At 44.6% G+C, this 16,324-nt stretch overlaps 2 protein-coding genes across 4 annotated transcripts; both read right to left on the bottom strand.

The window, feature by feature from the left end:
* Nucleotides 1-82: 82 nt before the first annotated feature.
* Nucleotides 83-6,587, bottom strand: RNF135 (ring finger protein 135). 2 transcript variants are annotated; one of them, XM_014878226.2, is made up of 6 exons: nt 5,901-6,587; nt 4,992-5,078; nt 4,268-4,438; nt 2,932-3,091; nt 2,400-2,501; nt 83-1,609 (listed from the first exon to the last, which is right to left on the bottom strand). In XM_014878226.2, the coding sequence occupies exons 1-6, from the start codon at nt 6,435-6,437 to the stop codon at nt 1,074-1,076; spliced, it is 1,593 nt and encodes a 530-aa protein (XP_014733712.2). In that variant the 5' UTR covers nt 6,438-6,587; the 3' UTR covers nt 83-1,073. The 2 variants fall into 2 exon arrangements, with proteins under 2 accessions (XP_014733712.2, XP_088032693.1); XM_088176567.1 differs by lacking the exon at nt 4,268-4,438 and having other exon boundaries at nt 5,901-6,562.
* A 1,024-nt stretch (nt 6,588-7,611) lies between these two features.
* On the bottom strand, nt 7,612-14,843 carry ADAP2 (ArfGAP with dual PH domains 2). Of its 2 annotated transcripts, none has more exons than XM_014878287.2 (10): nt 14,495-14,843; nt 13,322-13,452; nt 12,556-12,647; nt 12,348-12,433; nt 11,898-12,007; nt 11,122-11,268; nt 10,336-10,419; nt 9,861-9,923; nt 8,576-8,653; nt 7,612-7,970 (listed from the first exon to the last, which is right to left on the bottom strand). In XM_014878287.2, the coding sequence occupies exons 1-10, from the start codon at nt 14,826-14,828 to the stop codon at nt 7,761-7,763; spliced, it is 1,335 nt and encodes a 444-aa protein (XP_014733773.2). In that variant the 5' UTR covers nt 14,829-14,843; the 3' UTR covers nt 7,612-7,760. The 2 variants fall into 2 exon arrangements, with proteins under 2 accessions (XP_014733773.2, XP_014733774.2); XM_014878288.2 differs by having other exon boundaries at nt 11,122-11,214; nt 14,495-14,653.
* Between the last annotated feature and the right edge of the window lie 1,481 nt (nt 14,844-16,324).

A 16,324-nucleotide genomic window follows, 5' to 3' on the forward strand; every position in this document is an offset into this window, starting at 1 on the left:
CAGTGACAGCAAAGAGTAACTCTGAAGGTGAGCAGCAGTTCTGTCAATTACTTTAAAAGCCAAGGAGCTCCATTCCACTAAATGAGAGTTGAATCCCACATGCTTTATTCACAATAAACTATTTATTTTGTCAGTTCTGGAATGCCACAGTCTTCCTGAAAAAGCTTTTGCCTCTTGGGAGTGCTGTTTTCAGTTTGCCTGCATGAAGCAGTGGATCTCTCAGAAACCAAGCTGTCCGTATGTTTTGTGGGACCTCAGCTCTGGTCCCTTCACCCCCACAGGCAACTGAGAAGCTCTTGCTTTGTCTCAGGCTCACTGGCAGGACCAGATGATCCTTCCCATGACAGAGTCCTGTTTGCAGGCCCTTTATAAGGCCAGCAAAGAGACCACATGATTTATCAGCTGGTATAAACACACCTGAACATCTGCTTCCACAACCATGCCCATGGTCACACCACCAGCAGGAATGACAACCCTTTGGCCTGGGCAAGACTAAAATATGGTTCCAGTGAGATAATGTTCTTCTGGGACACCTCCCTAAGTGTCAGGTCCTCAAATCCAAAGCCTATTTCTCAGTGCCTACCCTAAAGGGACAGATTTTCATACCTAAGTTCAGTAACATTCTTGCCCTCTGAGCATTCCTTAATCCAACAGATCTTCTAAACAAAACTCATTTGACAGAAAGTAATGGCATGATCTGTTCTCCTATATTTTTTATATCAATGTAGCAAAAATGAAGTCCACAAGAAAGGCTTATCCCCAACATTAGAGCTTCCTTTGTACATTCTTTCCTAGGAATATCCTGGGACTACTTAAAGCTGCTTGAGAAACCCACCTGACTCCCACAGGGGTGCTTACTGCCTTTAACATAGGCTGGAATTGCTTTAATGAAGTATGGCTAGACTAGAGCACAGAGAGAAGAGAAGCAGAGCAGACAGAAGTATCAGTTGCTGATTGCCAGGAAAACCTGGGTAGTTATGCATTCATTCCTTGGTACACCCCTGTGCTAAACACTGAGGCTTTTATAGGAACTCTGCAGTCATTGCCAAAATTGTCCCTTTTCTCAACAGGCTTTATCTCCTGTTTGGCTGACTTATAGTTAAAGATCCATTTCTTTCTAGAGTGAACAGCCAGAAAGCAGGGTAGAGAGGATTTGAGGTACTGATTTCAAAGGTGTGCAAAAGCATTTCTTTGTCAGTGATGGAGTAAAATGACACGGTCTTCTTTTGTAGCTCCAGGAAAACTCCAACCTTCAGTGGTTTGTCCTTCTGTAATAATGTTTCCTGATCCTTATGCCATGCTGACAGCTGTTTTTTAGGACCCAGCCATTCTACACACCAGGAATGCTCAGTTCTTCCCAATTTCTCCCTTTTACCAATCATTTCATGAGCAACTCCAACAGCCCATCCATCACTGTCCTTGGTAATTACTTCCCAGTAGTGGCTCCCAGTAGAGAAGCCCTGTGAACACATCACTTGGCTGATGCAGAATCTTTTGGGTGATGGTTGATAAGTGGTTGGATGGCTGGAAACCATCACTCTCCTGTTCTGGGCTGTCAGTGCCAAGCGCTCGTGTACTCTTGTGGGGTCAAAAGTCACATCCTCTGCCCCTGCAAGACAGAAAGGAAATATTCTCACATGCAGGGAACAAGAAGGCAGGTGCATCCCTGCTCCAGAAGAGAAATGAAACCCAGTGATCATATTATAAACTTGAATCAAAGTTCAAGAATCCTCAACCAAGCACTATCAACTGTATCCTGGGCATACTGAAACATTTAACAGGCACAACTGTGTAAAGATCCATGACAGACTCACATGCACTCCAGTGGAAAGGTGAAAGTACCTTGCACCCTACAAGATGGATTTTATTCCTAGCCACAATATTTTTTTTTAAATTACCTTTTTGTCAATAATAAATGAGATGCTTACCTTAATAAAGCTTACAGTGCAACTGTTCACTGGGACAAGTTCTTATATATTTTATCAGCAAAAACATTTGTTTTCTGTGTTAAGCTTCAGCTGTAGTACAGTGTGTTGATTGTAAAAATGTTTCTTTCAAAATGATGCAGAATTTGAGTAACAACTGGAGTAATTACAGCTTAACAGCAAAGATCAGTGAGGTGCAGTAACTGCCTGTACACCATCTCAGACTGCAGCCAGCACAAGTTACCACACAGCATAGATGAAACAGGTTTCTTATCTCTTTTTTATCCTACAGGGGCAGTCAGGTACAGTGTTACATTATGTGTCAATAACTGATTCATTCGTGGCAACTCCATTGTGTTTCCATGCTTCAGTAAACAGCCATATCTGCTGATTTTGGCAAGGAGAGTTTTCTACAGCAAATCCAGTCTCAGGGTCACCCGGGTGTTGTTGAGTCCTGCTGGCTTGAATACTTACAGAGAGAAAACGGGCTGGAAATGCTTGGTTCAGGACTTTCAGCTGCAGCCTCTGGAGATGATGAGCAGACACTTGGCTCCTGATACGAGTCTGGAGGTTGTACTAAATACAAAAATAAGTGTTAAGGCATTTCTGCAAAATGTACGTAGGAAGTATTTAAGCTTCTAAAGGAAACCACACCTTAATTAAACCCAGCTACTGGTTCAAGTACAAAACAAGGAGCTGCTTTTCTTGATTGCATTAATTACAAAGGAGGGGTAGGCAAACATTTTTACTCAAAATTAACAAAACACTGTACACTGCTGTGGTCAGAAGGGAGATGTCAGAAGAGTGAGATGGGTAAAGCAGTTGGATTGTTCTATGCAGATAAAGCAGTTTTTGTCTTAAAAATACTTACAGTATTATTTTTTTGCTGAGTATCATGTTTCTGGTTTTATTTGCATATGCATTTCATAAGCACAAAGTAATTTTTTATTCTATTTGCTAGATCCACTGTTTTTAAGAAAAATATTTCAAAATAAGGGAAACTCACCTGGTGGGAGTTGCTGAGCATAATTCTCGAAGAGTAAAACTTCCAACTTTTTTCTAAGATCTTCTACAGCACTTTTGACAACATTAAGCTTCTCATCAAGTGTAATTTTATAAATTGTTGAAGGTGAGCCTTCATATCTCTGCCTCTCCGATAAATCACTCTAATAATGACAAAGTATCAAGGGAAAGATGTAAATAACAGAAGTTATTTCATCTCACAGATCAGATTATAATATAAAGCCTCAGTGGAAAAAGAGCAGTGACCTCTACAAGAATCTTATTTTTTATATCAAAAGTTTCCTTTATAGGACAGTTACCTGAGCAAAACAACCTGAAATCTTACAGAAAATAGCAAAGGCTATTTTTATTAAAAAATGAAAAGACTGTGATTTCCCTAAGAAAACTGAAAATGTGACTAATTTTTCTTTTCTATATATATTATAATTTCCATAAGTATTCATATGAATACAGAAGTTACTATTTTTAAACCTCCTTCTCTAGAATCGAAACCAAAAGTTTGGAAAGGGTAAGCTTAGTTTATCTAAATTTAGCAATTGTGGAAATCTACATCTGAAATTGCTCTGTTAGTCTGTGTGTACAGTCTGTAGGAGGAATCCTTTTGGAGACTGGATTAATCTCCTTTGCAGGTGGGCATCTCAAGTAGGCCAGGTAATTCTGAAAGTACCCATTTCTCCTCACTGCCTGTTATGGGACCCTGGACCAAGTGAATTCCAATGTGGGCACCTGTGCCTGGGTCCTGGAAGTCCAAATCTGTCCCATGGCACTTCCACAGCCAGGGAGCCTCACTCCAAATTCCTGCTGGCTAACTTGCATCACTTGGCACTGTTATTTTCAACATCAAAATGGGCTCTGCACAATCTCAAGTGCTTTACCTGCGTCTTTTGAGGGCCCTTGACATGTTTTCCCCAAGAAAGTTGTTACAAAATATTTAATAACTATGTGAGTTCTTTAACTTGCATACCTATGTGTAAGTACAAATTCTGGAAAATAAAAAGATCATTAAAGATCTCGACTTTAGATTTGACTGAGGACTGTATTTCAGCACTGCAGCTCCCACTTCATTCCAGCTCACCAATATCCTTGGAAAAAATTTAGTTCTGAATTGCATTCCCAGCCTGTACTTTTCAGTACCTTTTTCCTCTAAATTTCTCTCTCCAAACTCTCCCTGCTGAAAGCAACGTCCATGGATTGGCACCATTGTGTCTATGAGAATGGTGCAGTGGGGACCTCAAAGGTGCTTTGTACATATTCAGCTATCCCAGACATTGAGCTTGAGAGTTTCTACTCATATTCTGCAACTTCATTTCATCACTTACAGTTTGGGCTTTGATGTCTGTGAGCTGGTGAATAGTCTCTTCAATTTTCTGTTGAGCAGCTTTTTGCTCTTGTTCAATGAACATCAGTGTGTTTCTTTCCTGTCTTTCAACATATTCCTTCATGTAACAGAAATATTTAGTAATCTGGCTTTTGATCTGAGATGTATATTCCTGAAAGGCAGAAAATATGGAGTTCATTGTGTGGCTAGGAAAGATGCATGGAATATGAGAATTACTGCCCCATCTAATGTGCTCTTTGACTGACCCCTGCAGACCAGAAAACTTTATTCAAAGGAATAAAATACATTTGACACTACCCTGCATTATATGCAATGAGATTTGGGGCATGTTAAAGATCATGACTATTTTATGGCCAGTGGACTCTGCTTGACAACTCAGAAAGTTCAATATTCCCTCTTATGATTTGTAATTTGCGCCTAAGTGTACTAGAAACATTCAGGGTACTCCAGGGATAAGCAGAAAAATGCAACAATGCACAATTCCAGTGGCCTTTGTGCCAGCCAAGACACAAATTAGTGCAGCTGATGCCATATATTCATTCTCATCAATAAAAACAGAATTGTGACAGAAAAGAAGGAAACCAAAAGGCAGATTCCCGCTCTGAGCTGGAAGGCAACCCTGCAATCACATCTCCAGCCCAAAACAGAAACAGAAAGTTCAAGTAACAGAAAGTTACTGTAGGGGATGAATGTACAATGTGTACCTTTGTTTTATTGAGATCTTTCCTCAACAGGTGAACGGTCTCTGCAGTTATTTCTTGTTGCTTGGAACTCTCCCATATCTCTTCCTCCTTTAAAGTAACACATTTATATTTATCTATATAAACCTCAGAGAAAGCATGACTAGGTTAAGAAGCAGGATAATAAAAATTCCCTATATCACTGATATTAGTTAAGCAATGGACTGGTTGAGGAAGTGACTGAAAGACACAATTCTGAGTAATCACAAATGAACTCAACATCAACAGTCAACAATTAATTACACATTCAACTATAATTGTGAGGTTCAATATGCTCTTAGCTTGACTGAATAAAACACATATGTGCTAAAAGAACGAATGTCAACACATTTTTCTCACGTCCTCCTCTGGGAGTCGTTTTAAGCAGAGACCTAGATCATAAACCTGTCTCTTTTTGTGCCATGAAGCTGGGTGGAGCTGTAGCACTGTCTAATAATGTTATGTGTCCTTCCAGCAGTCTCCAGGGCAATGCTGATGCAATAAATAACACCGAGCACAACGAAGTCACTTATTACTATTGTGCATCAGCTGAATACGTACAGGTATTAGTTCTTTCAATTCAACTATGCAGCTCTCAGTGTGTCAGACACCACCACTGAGCCCCAAACACTGCGTTAGCAGAACCCATCTGCTCAATGTGTTACTGTGCCGTGGGATGGAGCGGGATGGAGCCCCGGGCTACGCTCGGGATGCCATGGGATGGAAACCCGGGCTGTCCCGAGGGTACCGCCGGTGCTGCCGCAGAATGTCGCGGACAGGAGTTCCTGGGTGTCGGGGGATGTCACCCGGGGATGTCTCGGAGGAATCCCCAGATGTCAGGGGGTGAAGCTCCCGGGTGTCGGGGATGGAGCCCCGGGCAGCCTCCGGCCGTACCTTCTCCCCAGGTCCCCGCCTCGCCCAGCTCAGGTCGTTGCAGGCAGCAGCTCCACGGGGCTCCGGCTCCTCCTGTGTTTCCAAGCTTTCCTGCAGCTCCCGCGGGATGAGGCTGAGCAGCGCGGCCAGCTCGCGGTTGGGCCGCAGGTGCTGGGGCTCGAAGGGGCGCCGGCAGAGCGGGCAGAGGACGCGGGGCCGCCCCAGGCAGTACCGGAGGATGCAGTCCCGGCAGAAGCTGTGGCCGCAGCCCGTGAGCCGCACGGGCTCCGCGAAGAGCTGCAGGCAGAAGGAGCAGTGCAGCTCCAGGACGCGCTGCAGCCGCTCGAGCTCGATGACAGCAGCCATGGCCCGGCCCGGGCGGAGGCAGCGGCCGCAGTTTCGATTCCCCCGGGCTCCTCCTCCGGTGCCGAGAACGCCGCGAGCGGCGCCGCCTCTGCCCCGCTCTGCTCTTCTCACGTGCCTTGCTCGCAGGATTTGGGTTGCCGGTGGAAATGGACTGTGACGCAGAACTCCGCAGGGCCTGGCCTTGACTTTCATTGACTGTCCAAAAAGTTTCCGTTATCTGCACTATTTCGTTTCCACCGTGAATTTCCCGATTTTGTAATAGTGAGAGTTGCTGACATGGGCAGTCTGCTGTCCCAGCCGGGAGAGCAGTGGCACAGCACAGCACAGTGCAAACCTTGTCTGACTGAAGTCCAGGCTACTGGAGGGACCAAACCCTTCTGAGGTCACCCCGAGCTACTCGGGTCACCTCAAAATAGCAATTAACAAAGAAAGACTGACACTGTTCCTCGAACAAGTCAAAAGTTGCTTTCTGTTGATTTCAGGAGCTGCAGCATTAGGCTGTTTAACAGAATTGCTGAACCACCACGTGAGCTAGAAAAAATGGGGTTGTGTGGGGACAGAGCCTGGAACACAGGAAGTTCATGGGAGCACATCAACAAGTAAAACTGCTGCACATTGCTCAGAGCCAGACTATGAGCTGGCTGAGAAAGGCAGAATGATGATCCCACTCAATTCATTTGCACTATTGGGCGAGTGGGGGTGGGGAGAAAGAAGAATTAGTGTCACTAATTCCTGCAAGTATTGGCACTTCTCATTTCTGCAAAAAAAAAAGAACTATTTTGAGTATCTCAAGACTAGCTGGCAATTGTCAGCAGAAGGTGGAAGCCTTACCAGAAACTTGGTCTGCAAGACTTCCTCTTGATTTGCAAAATAAGGCTATCTGTAAAGAATTAAATGTGTGAATGACTTGCTGCTTGGTAGAACCAGATCTCAGACTTTGCCTTGAGGCATGGAAACACTCAGTGCTCTGTGTCAGTCAGTGCAATCTCCATCAGTTCCTGCACACAGTGGTACCTGATGAGAAGGCTCCTCTCCAACACTGAACACCAGTCCTCATTCATGGAGTGTTTGCAAGCAAGTCACTGAAGAAAATACTTTTAAAATTTGTTTCTGCCTTTCAATGTTCAGTCTAATCAAGCTCATTAAGCTTCATCTGTTCTTAGGTGAGACAGATCAGTGTATGTTCATCCTGTACTCTCGATGTGTTCACTAGGGCACCACGTGGGGTTGTGCTTTGGAAAAAATTCATTGGATGTTGGATTTGCCACTCACATGAAAGCCAAACAGTAGAGACTGTTGAAAGCAGAGCTAGAATAATCTGTATGATTCCATTAGAGGAGTGATTCCATTACAGTATCCTCCACAATTTAAACCTGGCTTGTTTTTTTATTGTGGCAGAAATGTAGCGCTGTAAGAAACATTCAACCCACTCTGTTGAAAACAACCCAGTCCCTGTGTGACCAGGAGCTGCAGAGAGGTGGAATGTAGCTGCCTGCCTGCTCCTCTCTGTGGACATCAGAGTTGGGTGATGACTGCATTCAAGGCATCCATCCACTCCTTCTGCTTCCTGTCATTCTCACAGATAAACACAAACTCTCTCGCTGGTGTGACCAGAGTGATCACTGGCTTTTTCTTCTTCATCCAGACTTTCTGGGGTAAATCATCTCGTACTTCATATCCCTCATCCTTCCTTCCAATGAAAACCTGTCCCTGTGCAAATGCATCCTGGAAAGAAGGAAGCAGAAGACAGCCATTAGCCAGCAGACAGTGGAGCTCCAGCAGACACTGCTCTATCCTTTGACATGGAACAGGCTCTGGGGATGCACGGAGGGGAGCTGGTGACACGGACTGGTGACACCAGCAGGGAGCATACAAGGGGTATTTTGCACTGCAGGCATTCTTGGGAGGAGAAGGCAGGGCCCCACTCTCACAGAGCTGGTTGGTAAGTATTCAGAAGGGGAAGGGAAGGACATTCCCATGGCTAAAGCAGTGCTAGGAAGCAAAATACTGGGGCTGTCAAACCCCTGATACTGGAATATTACTCATCTTGGCTAAGGTTACAGACACATAGGCACTAGGGCTGGGGGAGAGGGAGCACGAACACCACAGGCAGTAGCAGTTAATTTTAAAAGATTTCCTCACAGCCACTGTACAGGCCAGAGTTCCCAAGCAGCTCAGCTTCAGGGACATCCTTTCACAAGGGAGATGGGCTCTTGAGGCTGGGCCTGCTCCAGAGTCTGGCACAGCCACTGCAAAAAGTGGATGAAAACAGACCCTTCCTCCCCACCTGCTTCATGAAGGAGCTGTGGAACAAAGAACACTTCTCTTACCAGTGGATTTTTAAAGTATAGCAGGTTCCTTTCTTGAGAATCCAAGCTGAACCAGCGTACCTTAAAGGCCTCCTTCTGCTGCAAGGAAATGGTAGAAATTCTTTAAAGACCCAAGTCTCAAAGTGGATTTTGGTCTATTCAAATCCCAGGACCACTTATATGACTTGGAGCTGGAGTTCAGTTTCCTTCATCCCTGCAACTGGTAACAAGGACTGCTGTGTGCAGCCCACAGCTGTCTCTTCTCCCTGGGCTCAAAATACAGATTTACATTCAATGACAATCCTTTGGGCAGGCAAGTAATCAAATTAATGGAATTAAGGAAGTTGCATGAAATGGATTGAAAGCACTGCAGAGAACAACCCCTGAGCCAGTGGTGATAGTGAAGAGAGTGAGCAATCAATTTCAACAATCTCATCAGGGAAGTTGTTCCTGGAATTCTGGGTGCACAATACCATATTTTTTTTAAGGGGTAATTCCATCAGCTACACTTACTTGACCAATCCTGAGCTATTAATTGCTCCAGGCTGAAGAGGCCTCTTCTAGGACTCACCTCAGTTTAAGCAGAACTTAGGCCTCAGGAGAAAAATCCACAAAATCTTTCATGTGCAAGTACCTGCAGAAGAGGTGCTGGAACACTGGCACAATCTGGGCCAAAACCCAGCATATTCAGTATGAGAACTGCACCACTGAACTTTATAATGGGACTTGGCTCATGGTTCACTCAGAAGAGAGCAAGGCAAGAAGTGCCTGTGTTCAAACAAAACCTTAGATCTTTATCTTCTCTTTCAGCAGTGTCCAAAACCTCTTCTATTCCCACAGTACTGACCCAAACACTTCCCACAACAAAACAAACCAAACTATTGGCTTCACTGTAGAGAAATTTGTTCAAATGACACTTTGCTGTTCTAAGTAGATGTGACTTAAGTGCAACTGACTCTTAAGTGAAACAGAGAAGTAGGAGGGGTCAGCACTTCATGTTCTGCTGTGGCAGGAGCTGCAGTTAGCAGATACAGCAATCCATGTGGTGCTGTGTAACAGCCCTTTGCATGTCCATTGACAGCTAATCCACCTTGCTTACTCTTCAAGGATTCTTCTTCTTGATCTTATTTTCCACACAAAATAAAACATGGTCCCAAAGAACAGGACAGGCTTGAATATAGTGTCTTTTATCAACCCAGGAAGCAGAGAGTCACTGAGCAAATATTTTACGAGTCAGCATCATTGAACTACCAAATATTATCTATCTGGAATGATCCTGTTTGGGTAATGTCAAGTACACACTTACTTTTGGTCCTGTTTTCTCCATATAGCCTTCCTTGACGAAATTTCTTGTGATCCTGGGTATGAGCTAGGAGAACACAAACACAAAAAAGTCTATGTCTGTCCCAGTTGAAACCAGGACAGGCTGTCTCATTCAAGATTGCATTTCTGTTCTATTTTTGTCAAAGTTAATCACCGTCAATTGTGGCTTTTGGGGTCTGGGATTTTTTGGCTGCTTGGTAAAGGGAAGTCTGAAATAACAAGAAACATAACATTTTTGACAGATTACACTGTATAAGGATCACATGGAGACTTTAAGGCCTTAAGTATTGACTAAGTTTTTGCCTGTTACTCAGTGTGACCTTTCCTTCTACCTCTTTCTGTCCATTCCCTGGACCCAAGTGCTGCTTTTTGAGCACCTGACTCTGTCAGAAGAAGTGAGAAAATATTTTTCCATGCTATGTTTTGCTTGACTGCTTCAAGCCCTGTTCAGTTCTCACCTCAGGCTCAGGGACATTTGGGAAGGTTATTCTGAGATAATGGTAACGTGCTGCCCGAATAGCATTGAACCAGTCAACGATCTCCTGGGAAAACAGCAAACACAAACATAAAGATTTAAAAGAAAAGTAAGAGCACTGCTTCTCCAAAATGCCATTCTCCTTCCTTGTGACCCCTTTGTAAAGAGGTATTTTCTCCCCAAGGGACAGAGAGAGTCAGTGATTTATCCCAGACACCTGAAAAACATTGACCCTTGAAAATAATTGAAGAATGCCCCTCCTAGGAGGTCTAAGGCATTCTCAGCATGGACAGTCACCCAAGTCTGTATGCACAGGCTTTTTCAGTTGATTCAGTTATGGGTTGTTTAAAAACCTCTGTACCTGGAAAGACACCAGAACTCTGCTGAAGGAAGAAACAGGAAGTCTAACAATATCTATACAGAAAATTTTTTAAATTATCATTATTGGTTTGGAAATAATGTAGAACAATATTCTCCATGCGTGCCAAGAATTTAACCATGAAATTGTATAAAGCCATGGGGCAGTTACCTTACAGAGATTTACATCCATGCACCACTTAAGACTATCCAAAGGCTGAGGTTGAATATATGCCCCAACAGCAAAGGAGCAAGATGCTACAGTTAGGAGCATCAAATTCTGCAATGTCCTATATTCTACAAGTCATAGTGATGCAAAGTGAAACCAGATCCTGCAGACACAGTAACTCTTCCAAAATACAGATCCAACACCTAAGCATCTTACTTACTCCAGGATCTCTATTATATTCACCTTTCCACTTTCGTGATAGACAAAAAGGTTCCTTGTTTGACCATCTGTGATGTATGTGATCTGCAGCCCATGACTGTGTCCTATTTTCTCCACCTGGAACATTGCATTCAGAGTCTCAATGCTGATAATGGCTTTTGGACCTTTGGACTGTGAAATGAAAAGCATCACTGTATTAAAGTGCTCTCAGGGAATGTATTGCAGGATAGGTCAGCTGTATGAGACCTAGATCCCTACTGAATAGAAAGCAGACATCCTAAAATATCTGAATATTGGATAAAACTGAAACATAAAGCCTTAATTACATGCAACATAAAACCACTTACAAAGATTCCTTGACAAATGCTGGGTCACTATTAAGGAGGGCTGGGTCTGCATTGCAAGGATGAGTCTATCTCCAGCCTCCTAGTTAGAGAACAATTAGCTACAGTCTCACAGAAGAGTTGTGTTGAGGACCCTGCTGCAGGAGCTCATGACAGGATATTTTGGTAATGTAAGAGGTAAAAACTGCCAGCAGATCTCCTCTTTGTCTTGCTATTCAGCTGTCAGTATCCATTTCCTCTGTTCACAAGCAAAAGGAGGCTGCAGTGTTGAGATAAGGGATAAGAAAAATAACTAAATCCAAAATTGCCCAATATACTACATATGTTAATGAGGAAACGTGGATTCCTCTAAGCACAGGCTGGCTACAAAACTAGAGACAAAGACACTTGTGCTGGGTTTTGCCCACAAAGAGCAAGGTCTGAGGGTGAGTGTTGAGCTCTAGCTGAAGAACTCACTTCTTTGTTGTAGTACTTCATCACCCCTTCCCTTGCTGATAGGAGAAAACGCCTCTTCTGGAACTGTCTGCGTGCCTTCCCAAGCTTCCAGAGGCATCCTTCACGGCTGCCTGCAGACCAGACAGGTAAGTGTCAGAGAAGGGTGCCACAAGTGCAGGACTATTGAGCTAAGGGTGATCTGTCACAGTTTCAAGTCTCTTCTCCATCTGAGAATTTTCCCCTCATATGAAAAAATCAGTGGAAGAAATAGAGAACTGTAAGATCTGAATATACCCTTGCACTTTTGTAAGCGCCTTTTCTTAGGAGTTTCTTCTCAAAGCTGGACTCGAAGCAGTGACTGCACATCCAGCAGTTCAAATGTGACAAGCCAACCTCAGAGACCTCCAAAGGTGCCAACAGAACATTGTGCTGTTGGCCTTGAGACTGAGACCTCCCTGACAATCCTTTTACCTGCAGAACAGGGATCTTGGCAGACTCGGGTGTCAAGAAATTCCTCACGCTCATATTTAGCTCTAATCCACTGCTCTCTTAAAACCCTGAAAGAGAAAAACATGGATAAAGCTCATCTGTCTCTACTCTAGTTTCAGTAGCCAGCCAGGGAGACCTGTAAGGGAAGCAGATGTAAAGGTCTGCAGCAGTGAATACACCATCAACTTACATGCAGTCATGGGACATGGGGATGTAATAGTATGGAGGGACCTTGGCCTCATATTTAGCTTTGGCCCAGAGATTCCCGTGATTTCTCATAAACTGAAATATAAAATAAATTACAGTTAGGTGTGCCACTGCAAATCAACACCATGTCATGAACATAAAATGAGACTTGTATCAAAGGAAGTGCTGCACTTTTTGCCAAGTCTTGCCATAACTCAAGTGTGTATTTACATACATTTATAAATTTCCTTTGGCATTATAGTTTGCTATTTTTAGGTAGATGCACCTTTTTCAGTATTTACAGTTCTGAACCATGTGTGAAGGAATACAAAATTATGGTTGTTGATGAAAAGAACAAAAGAAAATTAGGAGAAATTTTGTTTATGATCTTCCTATTCCTTCATCTCCCCTCAGATATTAACTGTGATTGTATTATTAACATAATTCAGCTGAATGATGAGAGGCTGAACCAATATTTAAGAAAAGTATGTTGCTTTCTGAATTGAACGTACTTCCAGGAAATATTTGTAGGTTTCTAAACCACAGTGAGAAGTTACTGTGTCTATGAACATACACACCACGGACTGTTAGGAACATGGTCACCTAACAGTGTAATTTGATTGAGGAGGTCATTAAAAACCCCCTACAGTTACCCATGCAATTAACTTGGCTCTGTGTGGCTCTGCTGCACTGTCCATGGTGGATGGCACAGGAATTACATAGCAGAGGAGGTTATGAAATGTGGAGAATTACTGCTTTTTCCTCTGTACCTCTATTAAATTACTCTCCCAGAAGTCAAGCCGAAGGGATTTGACTCTGCTGATTTCAGGAAGATTACGATGAATTCCAGAGCAAGTCAAACAAATGAATATTCCAAGTTTGTAAGAAGCCCACTCTGGATCTAGATAAAAACACAAAGAATACATTAATACATAGGGAAAGGCACAGCCACTGGCAAGGGGGAAAACTCACATCTGATGCACAGCCCAGGCTTCACACCTAATAAATACCTAGAATCCCACCCCATTGTTCATGGCCGTCACTTCACTGTGTCCAGGGAAACAATACCTGCTTTTCCCAGTGAACGATGTGGCCCCTGCGTTTGTACATTCTTTAACTGCCTATTTGCTTCAAAATCAAGGTGACTGTGCAGGCAGGTGAGTGGTGATGGAAAAGCTCAGCTAATATTAGTTATGCATTAAAAGCTGCTGTTGCTGAATTAACAATAGAAGGAAGGTGCCGACAGTGTGCACTGTCATACAAGTGTAACCATTTGCAGCGAGGACTGTCTGCTGCCAGTGAAGGCTCCTGCTCTTGCCTGTTATTTATCCCCGCTATCATCCCCTGAAGCAGCTTTGACAGGTGCATCCCTATAGGCATTGAGTGTTCTGGCAAGACCATTTTCTTGGATTGCGCCACCGTCCACTTCTCCCTATCCCGTCAAATTGCTAAACAGAAACAACCTGACGCCTTCTTCAGCTCCCGCGCTGGCTCCCGCCTGACCCACCCGAACGGGCGCCAGCCCGGCGCGGGGGCTCCGGAGGGTTTGCCGTGCTTTTCTCTGCCCCAAGCCTTGCGCAGAGACATCCCCGAGCTGCAAATCCACCCCACGCACCCTCCTCCTCCTCCTGCGGTCTCATGCCCTGTCCACAAATAACCCGGGGAAGCGCCTAGTGCTGAGGTCGTTTCCTGCCCTCTGCGGCGGTCCCCTGGCCCCGCGGGGCTCCCCGAGAGCCGTGGCCCGGAGCGGGCAGCACCGCGGGACACGGAGCGAGGGGCGCGGCCGGTGCCCGGCACGGACACAGGTGCGGAGCGGGACGAGCAGCGCCCAGACGGCGGCACAGCCCGAGGGGGCGGCCGGTTCCTCGTCACGGCCGCTGTCCGCTCGGAAGCGGGCCCGGGGCCCGAGGGGCGCGGGGCAGTGCCCGGCGGAGCCGCCTTACCTGGGTGCCCGCAGTCGGCGCAGCGATCGTTACCGGTGCCGGCCGCTCTCTGCAGCTCCAGCAGCAGCACCTTGTTGTGGTCGTAGTCCATCGCCGCCGGCGCCCGGCGCGGAGTCTGCGGGAGGCTCGGCCCAGCCGGGAAATGAGGAACCGGAGTGGCCTGGGAAGCCCGGTCCCCTCCCGTGTCCCCCCCCGCCCCGGGCACCTCCTCCTTCGGGCGGTTCGGGGCGCGCGGTCTCCCCGGCCCGCGGGCACCCGCCCATTGTCCCCGGCCCGGCCCGCTCCCCGCCGGCTTTCCCGCAATGAGTCGGAAGCTCCTGCGCTGGCAGTGCATTACTGTCCCGTGTCCAGGAGGGCTCGTCCACGCACCTCCAGGTTTGCCTCAACCGCACCTCTCTAAAAAATAAGTTTACAAAGCTGGCTGGGTACCAGAACGGCAGTCGGGCCCCGGACATCCACCAAAGCACTGGTACCGCCGGCCAGGTGAGTCCCGCTCTCCCAGCGCAGCTCTGCCCCCACTTCGAGTGCTCAGCACGGTGACACCAAGCAGTGCCAGAATAACCCTCCTACACAGCTCACCGCAGGGACAATACAGTATTTCAACCTCACTGAAAATGGTCCTCTTCCATGATAAAGCAAATGGCAAGAAGTCTGTGACTTAATATTGTTTATCTAAGACAAGAGAAAAGAAAGAGAAAAATGTGAAACAAAGTTTTTTCAAGAAGGTTAATTAATTCAGAAAAGACTAAGAGGTATTAAAATATTTTTCTAGTTTGAGGTTGAATTTAATTTGCATTGCTATAGTAGTACTATATAGTATACTTCTTTAGTAGTTTATCTACAATCTTGTAAAAACACAGTTGGTTTGTAGATGACTAAACACTAGACATGTATTAGCAGTTCCAAATACTGAAACCTTTTTTCCATCTTCTAGGTACTAAATAGTATTATATCTTTTATTTATTTATAACTATTGTGAAGCTATGAAATACACAGCTGCACAATATCTGAAAAGTTGTTCAACTACCTACATAGAATCTCTTTTCAGCACTCACCCTCTAGGAACTGCATACTGGAATGTAAACCTGGATTTAATTTTCCCCTGGTAATCTTGCAAGCCATACACCAAAGCTTTTTGCTAGCTTAATTTTAGTGTCCTTACAACTCCTGTGGAATAAAAGGAACATTTTGTATGACATTTGGGGAGTGGTTATTTATATCTATCTTTTACAAAGGTTTGAGATAGTCTTGCTCTTGAAGTCTTCCCTCCTCCCACCTTGACTCTCCAGTAGCATTAACACAGTCTAAGCCTTTGGCTCATTCTTACAACCATAACTGCTTTTTTCTATTTTATTCTTGGGATGGTAGAATGTCATCCTCATTTACATTCTGGAAAGCAATATTGGAATGACAGGAAAGAGAAAGAAAAGCTTGAAACTTGGTTGAGAATTCCCCAAGAATAACAAGGTTGTTGGTTTTAAGTTGCTGTACACCTACTAATAACTGTTGCTTAAATGGGAGAGTCATTGTGAAACTCCAGGTTTGTTTTTACTTCTGATTTCAAGACACAGAAGTTAGCTGGAGGGGCAGTATATAAAGGACTAACCAGGGGCCAAACTATTGCAGGAAAATATTTTGCATCAAAAGCAGGCAAATTTCACAGTACTATAATGGAGTTTGTGAAGCATTTCCTTCTAAGCAGAGTTAATCAAAACCAGCCCCAGGTCACTTTTCCTCAAAAGACACTTTTCCTCCTAGAAACTTGATTTTAGCACACAAAAGATGCTCATACTTGATGCATAAAAATCCAAAGGTGCTAATTTATCAGAA

This window comes from Sturnus vulgaris, chromosome 20 (genome assembly GCF_052056855.1).
Source record: "Sturnus vulgaris isolate bStuVul1 chromosome 20, bStuVul1.hap1, whole genome shotgun sequence".
In the NCBI taxonomy this organism is placed as follows: Eukaryota; Metazoa; Chordata; class Aves; order Passeriformes; family Sturnidae; genus Sturnus; species Sturnus vulgaris.

Excerpts from the sequence above, each read along its gene's own strand:
- RNF135 (XM_014878226.2), bottom strand. The coding sequence starts at position 6,437 with ATGAAAGTCAAGGCCAGGCCCTGCGGAGTTCTGCGTCACAGTCCATTT. Across the intron at positions 3,092-4,267 it reads CAGACATCAAAGCCCAAACT|AGTGATTTATCGGAGAGGCA; the intron begins GTAAGTGATGAA and ends TGTCATTATTAG. Across the intron at positions 2,502-2,931 it reads TGCTCAGCAACTCCCACCAG|TACAACCTCCAGACTCGTAT; the intron begins GTGAGTTTCCCT and ends TTTTGTATTTAG.
- ADAP2 (XM_014878287.2), bottom strand. The coding sequence starts at position 14,828 with ATGCACTGCCAGCGCAGGAGCTTCCGACTCATTGCGGGAAAGCCGGCG. Across the intron at positions 12,008-12,347 it reads CCAAGATCCCTGTTCTGCAG|GCAGCCGTGAAGGATGCCTC; the intron begins GTAAAAGGATTG and ends TCTGGTCTGCAG. Across the intron at positions 8,654-9,860 it reads TGGAGAAAACAGGACCAAAA|CAGAAGGAGGCCTTTAAGGT; the intron begins GTAAGTGTGTAC and ends ATTTCCTTGCAG.